Genomic DNA, 18,179 nt, shown 5'->3' with positions numbered 1-18,179 from the left:
AGATCATGACCTGAGCCGAAGTCGGACGCTCAACCGGCTGAGCCACCGAGGCGCCCCGTCCACTTACCTTTTTATATCTGTACTAGCCGTAGCTTGCTAGCCACGAACTTGCTTTTTGTTTTTAAGATTATTTAGATAGAATTTTAGATCTTTGATTTCAAATCTTTCCACTTTTTTTCCTATAAGCAAAATATATGAAAACTCATAAAATTGATAACCCCCTAGAAAGATGATCAAGAAGAGAAAAAGTTACAAATATATATATTACTGGGAGTGTATAAGAGATTAGGACACATATCCCAGAGATATTTAAAAAAATGTTCAGAGGGTACTATGAGTAAGTTTATGCTGTAAACTTTAAGTATTAAATGAAATGGACAGATTTCCTCCACTCCCAGAAAAAAAGTAACCAAAGCTCACAAAAGAAACTAAATAAAAATAGTCCTGTTTCTATCAAGGGAACTGACTTTGTAATGTAAAATCCTAAACGGAAAATTATCAGCCCAACTGATCTTTACCTCTGAATTCTTCTGAAAATTGGAGGAAGAGGTAACACCAGTCTTCTAAACCTCATCTAAAGACTAGAAAAAAGGGAAATCTTTCCAGCTCATCTTATGAGTACAGCATAATCCAGATACCAAATTTATCAAAATTTGATAAAGGAAAATTACAGGTGGATTTTGAGTTGAGAGGCAAAAATTTATTAAGTGGCACAAATATAATCAGAAAGCTTGTAAGTCTAATATTGTAAAATGGAGTAAAGCAAGATAGTAAAAAGAGCATATGTCAATAACAGTATTCCAGGAATGCAAGGGTGGTTTAGTATTAGAAAATCTCTTAATGTAATTTATTAGAAAAACCATAAATCATGTCAATAGATAACAGCAAAGGATTTGATAAAGTTCAGCACCTATTCATGGTAAACAAGGCAAAATTCTCACAAAATAGGGGTAGAAAAGAAATTCGTTGTCTTTTAGTAAAGTGTATCTACAAAAACCTACAGTTAAAGCATTACACTTGAGGGGTGCCTGAGTGGCTTTAGTCGGTTAAGCGTCTGGCTCTTGATCTCGGCTCAGGTCATGATCTCCCGGTTCATGAGATTGAGACCCGAATCTGGCTCTGTGCTTATAGCACAGAGCCTGCTTGGGATTCTCTCTCTCCCTCGCTCTCTGCCCCTCCCCTGCTCGGTCTCTAAACGTTCAAAAAAAAAAAAAAAAGCATTATAGTTGATTGGAGAATTTTAGAAATAATCTCTTGAAAGTCAGAACAAAGAGGATGCTCTGTGTTACCCCTCCTCTTCAGCATTGTATCAGAATTCCGAGCAGGTCATTTGAACTAGAACTAGATGTAAATGGCTTAAAAATTGAAGAGAGGAAATCAAAATGTCCATGTTCACAGAATTTGTGATTGACTGCATATATAATTCAAGAAACACTCTAAAATTAGAACTGTTAGGAAAGTTGAGTGAATTTTCCGGTTCTAAAGGTTGTATACAAAAACAAATACAGTTTGTACAGTAACAAAGTGCTTCAAAAATGTGACCTAGATGTTCTATCTATCTATCTATCTATCTATCTACCTACCTACCTACCTACCTAGCTATCTATCTAGAAGTATTGCGCATGCACGAGCAGGGGAGGAGCAGAGAGAGAAAGGGAGAGAGAGAATTCCAAGCAGGCTCCGCACTATCAGTGCAGAGCCCAATGCCGGGCTTGATCTCACGACTTGAGATCATGACCTGAGCTGAAATCAAGAGTCAGACAGTTAACCAAAGGAGCCACCCAGGTGCTCCTAGAGATGCTATTTAAAATGGCAATAATCAGCAAAAGTACGTAAATGAAAGGTACTAAATGTGACATAATAAATGGAGAGAGGATACTATCTTGTGTTTATGGACAACTCTGTTCAGTGACTGAGTTGTTAATTTTGCTTTCGAATTAATCGCTATGTTCAATGCAGTTCTTACCAGCATTGTAACAGTTTTTTGGAGGAGACTTGATAAAATACAGTTTGAACAACATGGATTTGAACTATGTAGCTGTACTTGGACGTTTTCAATAAATACAGTAGTGCTTATCACTAAGTTAGTTTTTCAGGAGTCAAAATTTTGTTATAGATGGATTTTTGACCGTGGAGGGGGTCAACTTGTTCCACATTGTTCAAGGGTCAACTACGATCCCTGAAATTCTATGGAGGAGTATTTTGCCCAGAGAGTTTTTGGAGAAAAGCAATGTGGACTTACCCTAGCAGATAAAACTAGTTACAAAACATTAGTAATTAAGATGTGTTTCATTAATAATGGAATAAAAAAATAGATAAATGCAAAAGAAAATAGAGAGTACAGAAATTACTCACACATGGAAACACAAAGTGTGACAGAAATAGTAGGTAAATTGTGCTGAGACTGAGAGCTTGGCTTATCTAAGTATTAAAAGTAAAATTATATGATCCTTGCCCCACATACAAAGACAAATTCCACTTGTGTCAACAAGACTTGGATGTGAAAAGCTGACCTTTAAAACCTCCAAAGAGAAATGAAAGCTAATATTTGTTCCCAACTAGAGACAGGGATTTCTTACATTTTATGCTATACAATGTATAAACCATGAGCGCAAACATTAATACATTTGACCACATTAAAATAAAAAATTTTCATGGTGAGATGAGAACAAGCCATAGACTACAAGATGGATTAGCATTTTTTAGGATTGGCATAATCAGAAAAACAAAGTATTCAGTAGAAAAATGGGCAAAGTAATAGAAAAACAGAATATAAAACCCGAATGACTAATAGGCATTTTAAAAAGATGTTCAACCTAGTGATTCATTAGGATCCTGCTGACTAAAATAACTGCAGTGTTTTGTCCTTGTCAGTTGGGCAGAAATTACAAGCCCCGTTAAGAACCGGAAAGGATATAGAGAAAGACGACTCTCCTAGTCCGCTTTGAGAGGACTGTATAAATGAGCAGACCAACTTTCGAGAGGAATCTGGCCTTTCACATTCCTCAAAAACTGCAGAAGTAAATAAATACTCTGCCTCCCAGCAATTCCGTTTTCTGGTTTGCGTCCTCAGAAAACCTTTTTCAGATTTTCACAAGAACGCACTTGAAAGAATGTTCATCGTAGCATCGTTTGTAGTGTTCAAAGATGGCAAACAGCTGATAACATCAATGAGATACCGTGCAGCAGCCAGAACGAATGAAATAGAGCCACGTGGATTGATAATAGTAAATCTCAAAAATCTGCATGGTAATCAGGTGTCCAGTTCAGGCTGCCAGAGGTTAGAGAAGAGGATTAGGGAGGAGGAGTTCAGAAGCAAAGACATTAACATTTGATAAAATGGTGAAGATGCAGTGGTGTTCTTCATAGCTGGCTATTTAACTTCTGTGAACTTTGAAATGTGATGACAGAAATCTCTAACTGTACTCTCTGATATGGTAGCACTTGTAGTGTGGCTGGTGTGACCAAGGAATTGAATTTTTAGTTTTATTACAATTTAAGTTTAACTTAAGGACCCACCTACGGCTAGTGCTACTGTGATGAACAGTACTGCTCTGTGCTTTTTAGTTAACAGGGACCCAGACCTGCATTTATTTTAAAAAAAGAGCTATTCAGTGACTTTGCAATTTTGCGTCCTAGCAAAATCTTGGCGATTTGTTTATGAAGTCAGGAAGTACTGAAAAATGGGCGGCTTAAAACAGGTGTTGGATAGATTATTTTTCTTTAAAAAATTTTCGTGATTCCTGACTTCGGATAATTAACGCTCAGGCAATAAAGGTAGAGTAAGGAATCTCTGGTTTCTGAGTTTCATATAGTGAGATTTTGGACAGTTAAGGGTAAGGATCTATATCGTAACATTGTTTTTACTAGGGGAAAACCTGGAAATAGCCTAATTTCCATTAGTAGAAGAGTGAACCAAAAGAAGTGTGGCCTATGAGTGCAGTACTCTTCAGTGCTTAGATGGAAGGGAGTAAAGGCGATATTCAGATACTTAACAAGTATGGTACCAAAACCAGCCAGTAAGAATGGGTGTCAACCATGGTCTTCCGTTGTCTGCTGTATGTTAGTTGCTGAACCCTCAGGAGGTCCTGGGGGAGTGGCTTGGTGTAACAGCTCTTACTGACTGCCATAGAAGTATTCATTTTAAAAAGTGATCGGGGGGCGCCTGGGTGGCGCAGTCGGTTAAGCGTCCGACTTCAGCCAGGTCACGATCTTGCGGTCCGTGAGTTCGAGCCCCGCATCAGGCTCTGGGCTGATGGCTCGGAGCCTGGAGCCTGTTTCCGATTCTGTGTCTCCCTCTCTCTCTGCCCCTCCCCCGTTCATGCTCTGTCTCTCTCTGTCCCAAAAATAAATTAAAAACGTTGAAAAAAAAAAAAAAGTGATCGGCACTATGGGAATTTGGCATATGTGGTAAGTATTAATGTTCTTAGATGCATCAACATAGGGGGCTTCCAAGAACATACTGAGTGAAAAAACAAGATGCAAATAAATACCTATGTGTGTTAGTGTCCTAGGCTGCAATCCTGCTGCGGTCTGGGTGGCTAAACACAACAGAAATTTATGGTCACAGTTCTGGTGATTAGAAGTTCAAAAGCAAGGTGTCAGCAGGGCCGTGTTTTCTCTGAAGGATCTAGGGGCGAGATCTTGCCTCTTCTTAGCTTCTGGTGGCCAGTCCACGCGTGTCCTTGGCATGTAGTTTCAGCGTGTCTGTTGTCTCGTGACCTTCCCTCCCGTGAATGTCTGTTTCTGTGTCTCTCCTCTTCTTATGGCGACACCATAGGACTTAGGGTCTTTCCTAACCCAGTATAATCTCATCTTAGTCATATCTATAAAGACCCTGTTTTCAAATAAGGTCACATTCACAGGTTTGGGGTGACATGAATTTTGGAGAACGCTATTCAGTCTAAGACACAGTGATACTGTTTTTGTAAACTAGCAAATATACAAAGGAATCCTGGGTTTTAGGGGGAGTGTGTGCACACATAAAGCATTTGAAAGCGACTGGAAAGATACATACTAAACTCAAGATAGTAGTTGATTAGTGGTTGATAGTGGGGGAATAAAACGGGATTTATACATTTAAAAAATGAAATCTTAACAGTTAATGTCAATTGTGGGAGTGTGGAGGTTAATTATTCTTGGTCTTTCTATACATATTTGATTTTTTAAAGAGTTGATATTATATAATATGTTAATGTATACTACTCTAGCTTATAAACATTTTGAAGAGCTATATTCAATAAAGCCAAATTTGTATAGGCGGGGGGGAAGCTCAGGAAAAGACCTAGGACAAGCAATTCTCTCAGGTACTTTTTGAGAAGGAAGACATTTTCAGATCCTTGAGGGGTTTCCTTCTGCATGTTATTTGAGTTAGTTTACCATGAAATGATAAATATATATATTGCACAATCAGGATAGCAGTCTGTGATTATTAAACTGTCTGTACGAGTATTGAATATGAGAGATGGGGAACTGTTTTTGTAAGAACCAGTTAAAGAAGTCAACAACTACAGCTAGGTTACCAAGAAAAGTTTCTGTATGTTACCCATTCTGCATTGATGTCCCATGGAAAGCTGTGTGAGCTTTGTAAGGAGTTATTTATAATTCTTCTTAAGCACTACCAGAATTTCTAAACAATGATCATTTTTCACAGGAAGAAAAGAAAGAAATTTACGTAAACACTAAATTGGATTTCTGATTTTTATAGTAACATTGTAAGTGTACTGTGTGGCTACTATTTAAATATTTGTAGAATGTTAAATGAAGAAGACTGCTTTTATTCCAAACACTCCTTCCATCCAGTTATATAATGCACACACACAGGCAGATGATAAGAACTAATGACCTCTGTTTCAAATAAGGATGCCTTAGGATAATTTATTTCTAAATCAAGGAGCCGAGAGAAGAGAAACTGAGCTCTACTCAAAGGTGTGACCTCTAAAAAGACAGAAGCTGCTATCTCTAGTAAAGTTGCTTAATGAGTATCGTGTGTTATGTGTTAGTTCCCTTGCAGACTTAAGAGCACTGGTTCTAAAACTTTTTGGTCTTTACACTTGAAAATAATTGAAGCCACCAAATAGCTTTTTTTCTGTGGGTTATAGTTTTGTACATCTATCTTATTAGAAATTAAAACTGAAATATTTTAAAAAATATTAGGTCATTTAGAAATACTGGTCATTATAATGAGCCCATTACCTGTTAGCATCAATAATCCATTTTTATGAAAAATAACTGTTTTTCCCAAACAAAAATTTAGCAAGAAGAATGGCATTGTTTTATGTTTTTGCAAATCTTTTTAATGAATTGCCTTAACAGAAGACTGATAGATTCTCACGTCTGCTTCTGTGTTAAACTTGTTTAACATGACTATCAGCCACGTTGTGTAGTGTCTGGAAAACTCAACTACATACTCATGAGACAATGCGCGTGGAAAGTAGTGTCTTGGTATTATCATGAAAATAGTTTTGACCTTGAGAATACTCCAGAAATGTCTCCGGGACCCCTGGAGCATTCTGGGACCACGTTTTGAGAACTGCTGCATTAGAGAGTAAGTCAGAAGGACTCAGCACTTCACTGTACCTTTATAAAGGTTCAACTCGTCTGTTTCTATCCCCCCTTTTTTCATTTCTAATAGTTTTTGGACTTTTTGAGGGGCAGATTTACCAGAGAAATACCTATTTTAATGATTTTTTTAATGTGTATTCATTTTTGAGAGAGAGAGAGAGAGACCGAGTGTGAGCAGGGGAGGGGGAGAGAGACAGGGAGACCCAGAATCCGTAGCAGGCTCCAGGCTCCGAGCTGTCAGCACAGAGCCGAAGCAGGGCTCGAACTCATTAACCATGGGATCATGACCTGAGCCGAAGTCAGATGTTTAATTCACTGAGCCACCCAGGCGCCCCTATTTTAATGATCTTTTAGAAGAACTGAAGTACAGCTGTATTATTTGGTCTCAATCACATTGTCCTGATTCCATGGATTATAATTGTGGTTTGTTACTGCTTTGAGTTTTGTTTGGTAGTCGTTATTGTCCTTCTCTTGAAGTCACTTTGTGTTGTCACGGTAGAGAGGATGAGCAGCTAAGTAGTTACATGTGTGGTGGTTTGGGTTTTTCCCCAGAAATGATGCATGGGCGGTTCATGTTGATTCTTTGCATAATTATAAGTCTTTATTTGTCTGTATACTTGTGTGGTGGTTTCTCTAGGTATAGAATTTTAAATCATAATCCATTCCTCAAAAATTTATGGACATCGTTCTGTTGTTACACAGATGGGTGGTGTTGAAGATGAGAAATCTAATGTTAGTTTGCTTGTCTTTCTTTTGGTGATCACCTGTTTCTTCTCTCTGGGAGCCAATAGGATTTTATTACATACTGTAAATTCAGAAGTCTTCCCAGAATAAATTTTGCTTTCTTTCAGTATTTCTGCTCGGAATGTTGAAAGTTTTTTTTTTTTTTTCTTTTTCCTCAGAAAAATGTTCTCCTGTCACTAATTATTCTGTTCTCCTAGTCTTGTACCCTTTGGAACTTCTGTTAAGTAGATACTAGGTCTCCAGCTTGCTCTCATACTTTATTTTTGTCTTTTTGCCTTTTATTGCTGTTGTCTCAGAGAACTTTTTCAATTTTTTTCTTTCAAATCACCAACCTGCTGCACTGCCCAGTTTTTGCCTCTCTCTCTGACGCCATGTCACGTATCTACGGTGGAACCGCGCCATCTTGAGCTGGAAAACAGTTCTTGCTTTCTGAGGTGTGGCGGTGAGCGCCACCGTTGCCTGCTCTGAGGAGCCGGAGCAGGACGCGGCACGTCTCTTCCGGAGCTGGGCTTATCTGCGTTTCTTGGCCTTTCCTGAACACAAGTCTGAAGCTTTTCTGTGGTGCTTGGGACAGCTTTACTTTTCAAGAGACTCCTCGGTTTTCTTATTTTCGCTTTCAAACTGCTGAGCTCTGATTGGGTTTTCTCTCTCGACTTTGTGCCATCGTCTTCCAGACATATCTCCTTTTCGTCTATTAACGATATCCTCTGTTTTCCAGATCTATTTTCTTTCCTTTTCTGTTTCAGAAGGAAGAAGTAAACACCTCAGCACTGCTTCACTACCTTGAACTGAAAGTGTCACAGTTCACTTTTATATACTAACGTTCAGAGCAAAGTCAGGGCTTATCAGAAATTGTAGACATGGATAATCCCTCTTTTCTGGAAGCAATCCTGTTCACTTAAACTTCTCTTCCCCACTACAGATATTAAAAAATATCACTTGGTATTCAGAACGGGTTTTAACTGAAATTTCACTGGGGAGTCTCCTGATACTGGTCGTAATAAGAACCATCCAGTACAACATGACAAGGACAAGAGTAAGTATTCCGTGGCTATTTTTTTTAATTGTTTTGCATATAGCACAATTAGGCCTGTAGTTTAAAGCGATCTCAATATTTCGAGTACTAACATTTTCATGAAATATGGTCAGAAAATACAGATCTGCGTATAGTCGCTGAATTACATGATCCTGAAATAACATGTATAGTGTCTGTGTTTTAATATTTAATAGATTGTACAGAGATATTTTACATGAAACAAAAGGAGCAGTGGGCATATTTAGATAAAAAATGTTTACCTTTGCTGAACCAGTAACACCGATTTTCCCTTTAAAAGCAGCCACAACAGGGGCACCTGGGTGGCTCAGTCGGTTGAGCGTCCGACTCTTGGTGTTGGCTCGAGTCATGATCTCACGGTTTCGTGAGTTCGATCCCCACGTCAGGCTCTGCACTGGCAGCTCGGAGCTTGCTTGGGATTCTCTCTCCACTGCCCCGCCTCCCGTCCTCTGCCCCTCTCCCGCTCAAACTGTCTCTGTCTCTCTCAAATAAATAAATGAAACTTAAAAAAATAAAAGCAACAACAAACAGTGTGAAGATACAAAGTGTGCGAGAATTATGAATTCAGATGGGAAAGAAAAGTAGAAAGAATACTTTCAAGAGTAAAAGGAAAACTTCAACTGGATTGTATTTGCAGCGCCTGGGAGCAAGTTTCAGTTCTGGTCTATAGAGAAGGAATACACGGAATTCACAGCTCAGAGAAATGGTCAGGTTTACTGCACTGTGTTCAGTTATTTCCCTCAATGAGGCTAATGTAGATGCTTGTCCATAATCTTTTATGTGAAACTCTAGGAGCCGGGTATGGTTAAGAATGGAGAATTTTTTGATTTTAGAAAGATAATTACAGTACTTAAATTACAGTGCTGCAGTGTATGGAACCATTAGGTTCCTGTAATTAAACATTAGTATTTCTGCAGCGGAATAATTCAGTATCCACCAGGAGAGGGATAACGAAGACCATAAGTAGCATCATAATCTTTTGTACCAGTATGAAAAAACTTTGAATTTTTTTTTAATATTTATTTATTTTTGAGAAGAGAGAGACAGAGCTTGAGCGGGGGAGGAGAGAGGAAGAGGGAGACACAGGATCTGAAAGAGGCTCCGAACTGTCAGCCCAGAGCCTGACGCGGGGCTCGAACTCACGGACCGCAAGAACACGACCTGAGCTGGAGTCGGACGCTCAACCAACTGAGCCACCCGGGCACCCCAAAACTTTGAATTTTCAATGCTTTATTAAGGATTTTAGAATTAGAGAAAAGGGATCGTGGACCCGAACTTTCTAGAATCAGTGACAGTTGAGTCGACATTTCCTTCTGGTTGACCTTGCTTCAGACGTAGAGACGACTCGATGTCTGTTTTCACCTTGCTATTTTCTCGCAGGACAAGTACCTTCACACCAACTGTCTGGCCGCCTTGGCAAATATGTCGGCACAGTTTCGTTCCCTCCACCAGTACGCTGCCCAGAGGATCATCAGGTAAATATGAGCTTTATGAGAAATACTGAGGTGTGCCTTTTGGCTGACCCAGCGGAACGCGTACCGCGGTGGTCCCTTTTTAATGTTATCCACGAGGAATATCAAATTTTCCTGTCTAGTATTTATCACCTTCTTGTTTCGTTGAAAATACCTCATCCTGCTCTGCCTTCCTACCCAACTTTTTGGTCAGAGTTAATTGTACTTACTTTTCTGTCTTTTTATAAAATTTAGTTGTAAGCTTTGCGTGTTAGCTTTTTACAGAGGAGCAGGTATATTTCTTAGTAATGCAAACCACAACCATATTTGCTGAGCATTTTGCAGAGCATCGCATTACGCTTTTAAGGGAGGGTAGCTGTGTTTGTTTTAGAGAATTCCTCTGGTAGCAGTTTGCTGTTGCATCACTTTCCTATTGACTGTTGTAACAGATGACCCCAAATTAATGTCTTAAAACAACACAGATTTATTAATCGGTAGGTTAAAAGCTCAACACAGGTCTCACTAGGCTACAATCAAGATGCTACCGGGTGGCGTTCCTCTCCAGCAGCTCTAGAGGAGGAAGTCTGTTTCCTTGGCTCTTGCAGCTGCTACAAGCTGCCAGCTTTCCTTGGCTCGTGGCCCCTTCCTCCACTGTCCGCGCCAGCTGCATTAGGTTGTTGAGTCGTTCTTATGTCTCATCCCTCCGACCTCCTCCCTTTTCCACTCGGAGGATTCTTGTGATCGCCTTGGCCCTATCCGGGTAAGCCAGGGTGACGTACCCATCTCAAGGTCCGTGGCTGAATCACAACTGCAGAGTGCCCTTTGCACATTCACAGGTTGGGGGATCGGCAGGTGGACATTTTGGGAGTAACCATTATTCTACCTGCCACAACGTCACCAGAAGGTCCTTTCTGTCCTCTCTCCACCCTTTGCCAAAGACATTGTCTTTAAGGGCAGGAAAGCTAATTAACAAATGATGAATGAATTTTAAGTTTATTTATTTATTCTGAGAGAGATAGAGGGAGAACAGGAGGGGCAGAGAGAGAGAGAGGGAAAGAGAGAATCCCAAGCAAGTCCTGCACTAATAGTGCAGGGCTCAAACTCATGAACCATGAGATCATGACCAGAGCCGAAACCAAGAGTCAGATGCTTAACTGACTGAGCCACCCAGGTGCCCCTCATTTGCAGAGATTTTTAATATACATGGGTACTTTTGGTCTTTGGGGTGGAATGCACAAGATTGTCCTCGAGGCTCTGAAGTAGAGCATTTATTATGTAAGTCAGTGAAGTCAGATCATTTCCTCTAGACCTTGCCTTTGGAGCAGTGCAATTCTAATGATTAATTCTTGTGTTCCAGGCATTGGTGGTAATCACAAGTCCGTATCACTTTTAAACTCTGATCTTACTTTCCATCCATTGGTTGGAGACGCTTACTGAGCTGGCCTCATTTTTAATAGTCACTCACCATTATATATTTATCCTCAGAATTTAGCAAGGATATTTCCAGTGACTCACTGGTTAGTTGAGGTCCGGTCCTAATACATTATATTGGCTTATTTGGGGGTTTGTACTTAGGTGGTTGTCTGTTTGACTGACCTTGTACTAACACTGACTTGATGACTTAAAGCTCACATAGCATCTCCTCCTACCTCAGGTTCTTCCAGGTGTTCTGAAGATTCTTTAGTTTCTAAATAGTAATTTTTTTGTTACTATGCTTTAGTTCAGCATGGCATATTTAATGATGTTGTGCCGCTCTGAGGTCTGTGTGTGTGTGTGTGTGTGTGTGTGTGTGTGTGTAGCTTCATAGTGGCTTGATGAAGTTTCAGTACAAGATTCATTTTCCTTAATGGATACACCAACATTTGACCCGTTCAAAATGAAATTGGCAAGTGAACTGGTTCACATTTCGAGTTCTGATAACAGGTGTCATAAACAGATGAAATACACAGTTTCTAAGTATAAGAGTTGGGAAAGCAGATAAAGCACTGTGCCCAGTTTTCTATCTATGATGAATAAAGCAGAAAAGTGATTGGATTTGGAGAACTAAGAAACATAATTGAGATTTGTGATTTGGGAATATCTAGATCAAATTTATCACCAATAAGGAATACTGCTGTATTTTCATGGAGTTCTGTTTAGCATTGTGTTAGTGAGGAACTGTGTTACGCACCGCAAAGTCCATACATCCAAATTAGTTGTGAAGGTTCCTGCTTGTCCTTCAGTAGCTGAGATAAGACGAGGGCCAGCATATGTACAGCAGAATGTCTTAGAATGAGAGACAAATCCCTATGGTGAGGGTGACTGGTTGGTTCAGAGAATGGGAAAATTACATCTTACTGAGAAATCAGGCAAGGTGATTCGAGAGAGGTGGTGGCTCTAGAGATCGGCCTGATAAGGAAAAGCACCAACCACAACAACGCAGACCGAGAGGGGCTGTGATGAACAGCATTCTATTTAGAAAATAACCAGTCCCATTCAGATGGCATGTTGTGGACCTGTATAGGGATTATAGGAGGAAAGCCTGGAAGAAGCAGCTGGGGCCGCCTTGGAGGGTGCTTAGGTCTTAGATGCACAGTTTGGAATAATGGAAGGAATTGAGAGAGGAGAAGGTCTGATCTTCAGTAACAAAAAAGAGACTGTGAATGAATGAGCTGTAAGTGGGTTTTTAAAAAAATAATTGAATAGAAGTTTCTGGAGTCCTCAGTTTCAGCAGATGATATTGGTATGCTTTGTTTGTCACACCGAGGGCCCTGGGCAGTTCTAACAAGTTCCCAGATGCTGCCAGCACTTCAGGTTCAAGGGCCACATGTGAGTCACCAATATAGACCGGGACATCGTCATCCAGGAGAGGAGTGAGCCCGTTAGAAATGTGAGCGTCAGCCCAGCTTTAGACCTGCTGAATCAAAGTCTTCATCCTAACAAGATCCCCAGAGATTTGTATGCATACTCACATTTGGAAAGCACTTTGAGCTTGGACCTGGAAATCAAAATTTATTCCTGTAGAAAACACTCACTTTCAGATGGAAACGGGGGCCGACTTTTTAATCTTGAGGAAACTCGTTTTTCGACTAAATGTTTGTGTTCGGGGTATGGAATTGTCAAGTATGATAAGGAATGCATAACAAAATACACAGATTTATTATAGCAGATCTATATATAATAGATACACAGATTTATTATAGCAGTACAACTCAAGATTCACCAGATGCTTCAGTAACTTCTTCAAGTGAGAAGTAATCAGTTTCATATACACATTTTCTAAATCCTGCTTTAGGAAGAGACCACACAGTATCTATCAGTTGCAAAACGTAGGAGAGCCAATATTTCATGCCATCTTCAACAAAGTGCAAAATAGAGTAACACGTTACATTGCTGTGACGTAGGCTGTGAGTAAAGCTTTTAAAAGCCTTTTTAGCTGGACATAAATGTAAGGAATTATTTCTTATGGTGTCTGTGCTGTTGTTTCATGTTTAATGACAGTGTATCTTCCATAAACTCTTGGTATTCTAGAAAAATCTCATAAGCATATATGATTTGAGTTTTGTTCAACTGTAAAATCTTCTGAATATCCTATAAGCATGGGCATTTGATATGATCATTATCTGGGATTATACTTAGCTCAGTCAAAAACATTCGTTTTTAAAGTGTATTTATTTGAGAGAGCGAGAGAGAGCAAGAGAGAGAGAGCAGGGGAGGAGCAAAAAGAGAATCTCAAGCAGGCTCTGCACTGCCAGCACGAGCCCAACATGGGGCTCGAACTCACGAACCGTGAGATTATGACATGATCGTGACCACTCAATTAAAAACATTTATAAAGAGGGGGGCACCTGAGTGGCTTGGTCGGTTAAGCGTCTTTGATTTGGGCTCAGGCCGTGATCTCATGATTTGAGTTCGAGCCCTGTGTCGGGCTTGTGCTGGCAGTGCAGCCTGCTTGGGATTCTCTCTCTCCTTCTCTCTCTGCCCCTCCCCTGCTTGTGCATATGTGCACTCTCTCTCAAAAATAAACACCTAAAAAACATTTATAAAGAGTAGATTATAGACCCAGGAAAGAATAGAATATATGCAGGGAATTGTGGGTTACAAAGGCATCATTAGTTACTTCCTGCCCTTAAGACCTTCCCAACTTGCTCCCACCCCCCACTGGCTCCTTCCTCTGGCTTTGCCTTCACCTTTGGCTTAATACATACTTTTCTGCAGTATTTCATGCTACATTATTTTTTTCTTCTCTCTTTGCTCATTGTCCCTAGGAGTTCACAGACATACCTGTGACTTCACCTACCATGCACTTGTGTACGGAAAACCATCCAAATTCACGGTTCTGATCGCTCCATTTTTTTCTGAGGCAGGCAGTACAGTATAGTGGGTGAGAGCATAGACTCTGAGTTTGGGATCCCCGCTCTGAAACGTACTAGTTCTGGAACCGTGGAGAAGTTACTTAACTTCTCTATGTAACAGCTTCCCCATTGTAAGATGCGTGACAGTAGTTGTTATTTCAGGGGATGTGGTGAGGGTTAAGTGAGTTCATATTTGCAAAAGGCCTGGCACATAACATGCACTCTATATAAGTGTTGACTGGCCGAACACTTACTCTACTAACGTCACTCCCTGGATGTATCCCACGCTCACCTCAAACTTTTATTAAGTTTAAAACTTATTAAAAGCTCACCTTAAGCTCAGTTGGAGCTGAACTCCCGCTCTTTCAAACCCGCTCTTCCTTGTAAATTCCCTGTACCAGGTAATCGCCCTCACCCTAACCGCCTAAGTTGCCAAGTAATTCTCCATCATTTCTCCCTTTTCTTTAAATGCTATATCCATTTGGGCCCTGGAGTTCTGTCTTACTCTGCCGTTGAAGCTCACATTCCTGCCCCATGTCCTGTCTCCGCCAGTACTGCCTTGGTTCACAGGTTCACCATCTTGAACCCACACGGTGTCATTAGCCTGCCTGATCCTTTGCCTCCTCACCTGCCCTGCCCATAGGCTTTGGCTCTGCTGCTTCCGTTTGAAGGTGTATCTCAACACACCGCTCCTTGGGCTTCAAGTTAGTCAGTAGCTTCCCTTTGCCAGGAGGTTACGGTTCAACTTCCTCAAAGCGGTGGCTCTCAGCTTTGGGTGATTTTGGCAGTGTCTGGAATAAGGTTTTGTTTTTCATTGTTTTTGTGGGGTTTTTTTTGTTTGTTTGTTTTATTTGGTTTTTTTTTTTTGTTTTGTTTTTTGTTTTTTTTTTGGTTGTTGCAACTGGGGAGGAGGTTGCTACTGACATCTAGTGGGTAGAGGCCAGCGATATTGCTAAATATCCTATAATACACAGTACAACAAAGAATTGTCCCGCCCAGAACGTCAGTGGTGCTGAGGCTGAGGAACTTTGCCTTATGGGAAATAATCGGGGTCCTGCCATTTGCCCTCTGTCTTCTGTTACGACCTGTGATATATTGGCAGGTGCCTGCTGCTCTGACTTCGCTGAATCACTGCAGTTCCTTGCTCTTTCACAGCTGCACTTCTGTGTCTAGCCCTGGAAAAAAGTTGAGGCTTTTTCACTTTGTATCACCTCTTCCTTCTGCAGAGCCTTTTCCACCAGCTTCCTACCCCTCTGTTGCATTTTACCTTGCTCCTGCAATGGCCAGACCTCCCGGCCCGCCCCCCCCCCACCTCCCCCCACCCCCTATGGCTCTTGGGTCTTTTTACTTTAGACCTAGCTGCTGCTAACACAGTCAATTCGTGTTTCCCTGTTCAGATTACAATGAGGAAGAACCCAGCTGGCCCTATTCATTGCTTCATAGAAGTCCCAGGTCACGATCAGTTTCTGGCCCAGTAGCTACTTACTGGGCCAGGAGTGGGGCCAATGGGCCAGAAAAGGAGAAGGTTACCTGTTGGAAAATGTGGCTTCTCCCAGAGGCGGGTGTGGGAGAGAGATAACTGGAGCGTCTTCTTGAGCTGACCATTATAGGTACTTGTGACACATGGGCCTGACCTGAGGTTGCAAGTCTTGTTGCCTAAGCAGAGTAGTAATTACTGGAAATAAAAGACTTGTGCTATATTTCTTTGCATTAGTTTACAGAGAGGCGCTCTCATGAAGCACACTGTAGACTTTTAATAAGTACTTACTGACCGATTCTTAGAAGGTGGACTGACATCTGACATTTTAAGCTTGGTTCTGGCAGCCGTCTTTCTGAAACTTTATGTAAATTGATTTGTCTCTAGCTGCATTTTGCACATACCTGCTGCTGCTTGGAGCCAGGGAAGTTGATGACAGTGCAGAGTTTTGTTGGAAGCTTTCTGGTCTTCCAAACCTCTTGACAATAAAATAATATAAAACGTAGGTTAGATTTTTATTTACAACTATTTTTTTTAATGTTTATTTACTTTTTTTAGAACTAATAAGTGAAGTTTTATTTATTTATTTTTTAATATGACATTTATTGTCAAATTGGTTTCCGTACAACACCCAGTGCTCATCCCAACAGGTGCCCTCCTCCATGCCCATCACCCACTTTCCCCTCCCTCCCACCCCCCACCAACCCTCAGTTTATTCTCAGTTTTTAAGAGTCTCTTATGGTTTGCCTCCTTCCCTCTCTGTAACTTTTTTCCCCCTTCCCCTCCCCCATGGGTTTCTGTTAAGTTTCTCAGGATCCACATAAGTGTGAAAACATATGGTATCTGTCTTTCTCTGGCTGACTTATTTCACTTAGCATCACACTCTCCAGTTCCATCCACGTTGCTACAAAAGGCCATATTTCATTTTTTCTCATTGCCACGTAGTATTCCATTGTGTATATAAACCACAATTTCTTTATCCATTCGTCAGTTGATGGACATTTAGGCTCTTTCCATAATGTGGCTATTGTTGAAAGTGCTGCTATTTTGAGAAAGAGACAGAGCACGAGCAGGGGAGGGGCAGAGAGAGAGGGAGACACAGAATCCGAAGCAGGCTCCAGGCCCTGAGCCGTCAGCACAGAGCCCAATACAGGACTTGAACCCATGAACTGTCAGATTATGACATGAGACCAAGTTGGATGTTTCACCAACCGAACCACCTAGGCGCTCCTAATTACAACTATTTAATAGTAGTACAAAGGAGGTTTTTTTGGTAAAATCTAATCAGTAATCTAAGAATTTAAAAATGCTTCAACCCATGATTTTTGCTCTTACCTTTTCTTACCGTTAACAGCCAGCAGTAATGAATGTAGACTCTTGCACATTCTCCTTCTCTCTGTCTAACCAGCCCCAGACTGGCAGTTATGTAAGCTTCCTTGTTCTGCTCTGCATATGTAACAATAGACATTGTAGTCATCCAGCATTTTTCTGAAGACTGCATAAACCAGGTTGGTTGTTTAACTCTGAGTGGTTAGCTCCTGTATTTTGGACAAAACTAGGTCATTCAGGATGGTTCATGGAATCAAAGATAGACAGTTTGCTTTTAATAATACTATCTGGTATTAACTTACCACATCAGGTTTCCTCACTTCTGTCCCCAATGAATTAAGTTTTCATTTTTTTTTTTTTTTCTGAGCCAAGCAATACATTGAACTGAAAGCCTACAAGAAAATATTAAGAAGCAAAACGGTCTGTCGTTGGGATGAATGTATATTATGCAACATAAAATACTCAAATATACTCATATATAGTGATATATCTGGTTATTTCTCTTGGTTATGGTATTTTAGCAATACTGTCTTATTTTTAAAATAAGGGCCATTCGATGATAAATTTACACCTATCACCTTCAGTATCTCTCTGCTAGTTTCCTTTTTGTTGCATTTAAGACTAGTAAAAGTGTGGAGGCTTAGTTTAGGGTATTGATGCTACACGGCTGGTAAGTGTGTCCAGATTAAAAGCCCGGGTTCATTCCACTGCACTGGCAGAGAGAGAGAGAGAGAGAGAGAGAGAGAGAGAGGCAAAGCATTATTTCTGAGGGTAATTCACATATCCAAGCTATGGAGGTTTTCTTGAACAGATGGTTCTCTGCCATGGAAGGTGACCAAGCTCTAATTGATCATTCCATTCCCCCCTCATTTCAACTTTCTCCCGATAATATAGCTAAGTACCTAGAATTACAGTTGCAAAGACTGGAAGGTCTTTTCTTTTGTTCTTAAACTTGCTAGTTGAGAAAGGTATGGATGTGTCGAGGCCCTGCTGTACATGGTGTGTGGATATTATCCTGCAAGATGACCTTTGGAATGAGGACAAGAACTGTGTATCATTCAGCCTACAATTCTAATATTTTTTATGTATTCCACTTAATCCTTGACATTAGAATTTATTTTTAATTCAGTAAGTACTTATCAGGCTTTTTCTGTAGACCTGCTACTACTGAAATTCTCTTTAATTTTAGATACTTCACATTTTAATTTCAGATGAAGGCCATTCCT

General features: G+C 40.5%; 1 protein-coding gene across 10 annotated transcripts in view; it reads left to right on the top strand.

The window, feature by feature from the left end:
• DYM (dymeclin) overlaps positions 1-18,179 on the top strand; it is a 352,035-nt gene that overhangs the window by 150,738 nt on the left and 183,118 nt on the right. For all 10 annotated transcript variants that reach the window (XM_045042248.1, XM_045042249.1, XM_045042250.1 and 7 more), the window contains 2 exons: positions 8,231-8,344; positions 9,743-9,837. In XM_045042248.1, coding sequence (XP_044898183.1) covers positions 8,231-8,344; positions 9,743-9,837 — 209 coding nt within the window. The remainder of the gene's footprint in view (positions 1-8,230; positions 8,345-9,742; positions 9,838-18,179) is intronic.

This window comes from Felis catus, chromosome D3 (genome assembly GCF_018350175.1).
Source record: "Felis catus isolate Fca126 chromosome D3, F.catus_Fca126_mat1.0, whole genome shotgun sequence".
Classification (NCBI taxonomy): domain Eukaryota; kingdom Metazoa; phylum Chordata; class Mammalia; order Carnivora; family Felidae; genus Felis; species Felis catus.
Note: the sequence above shows the minus strand (reverse complement) of the source record. Positions and strands in the feature narration are given on the sequence as shown.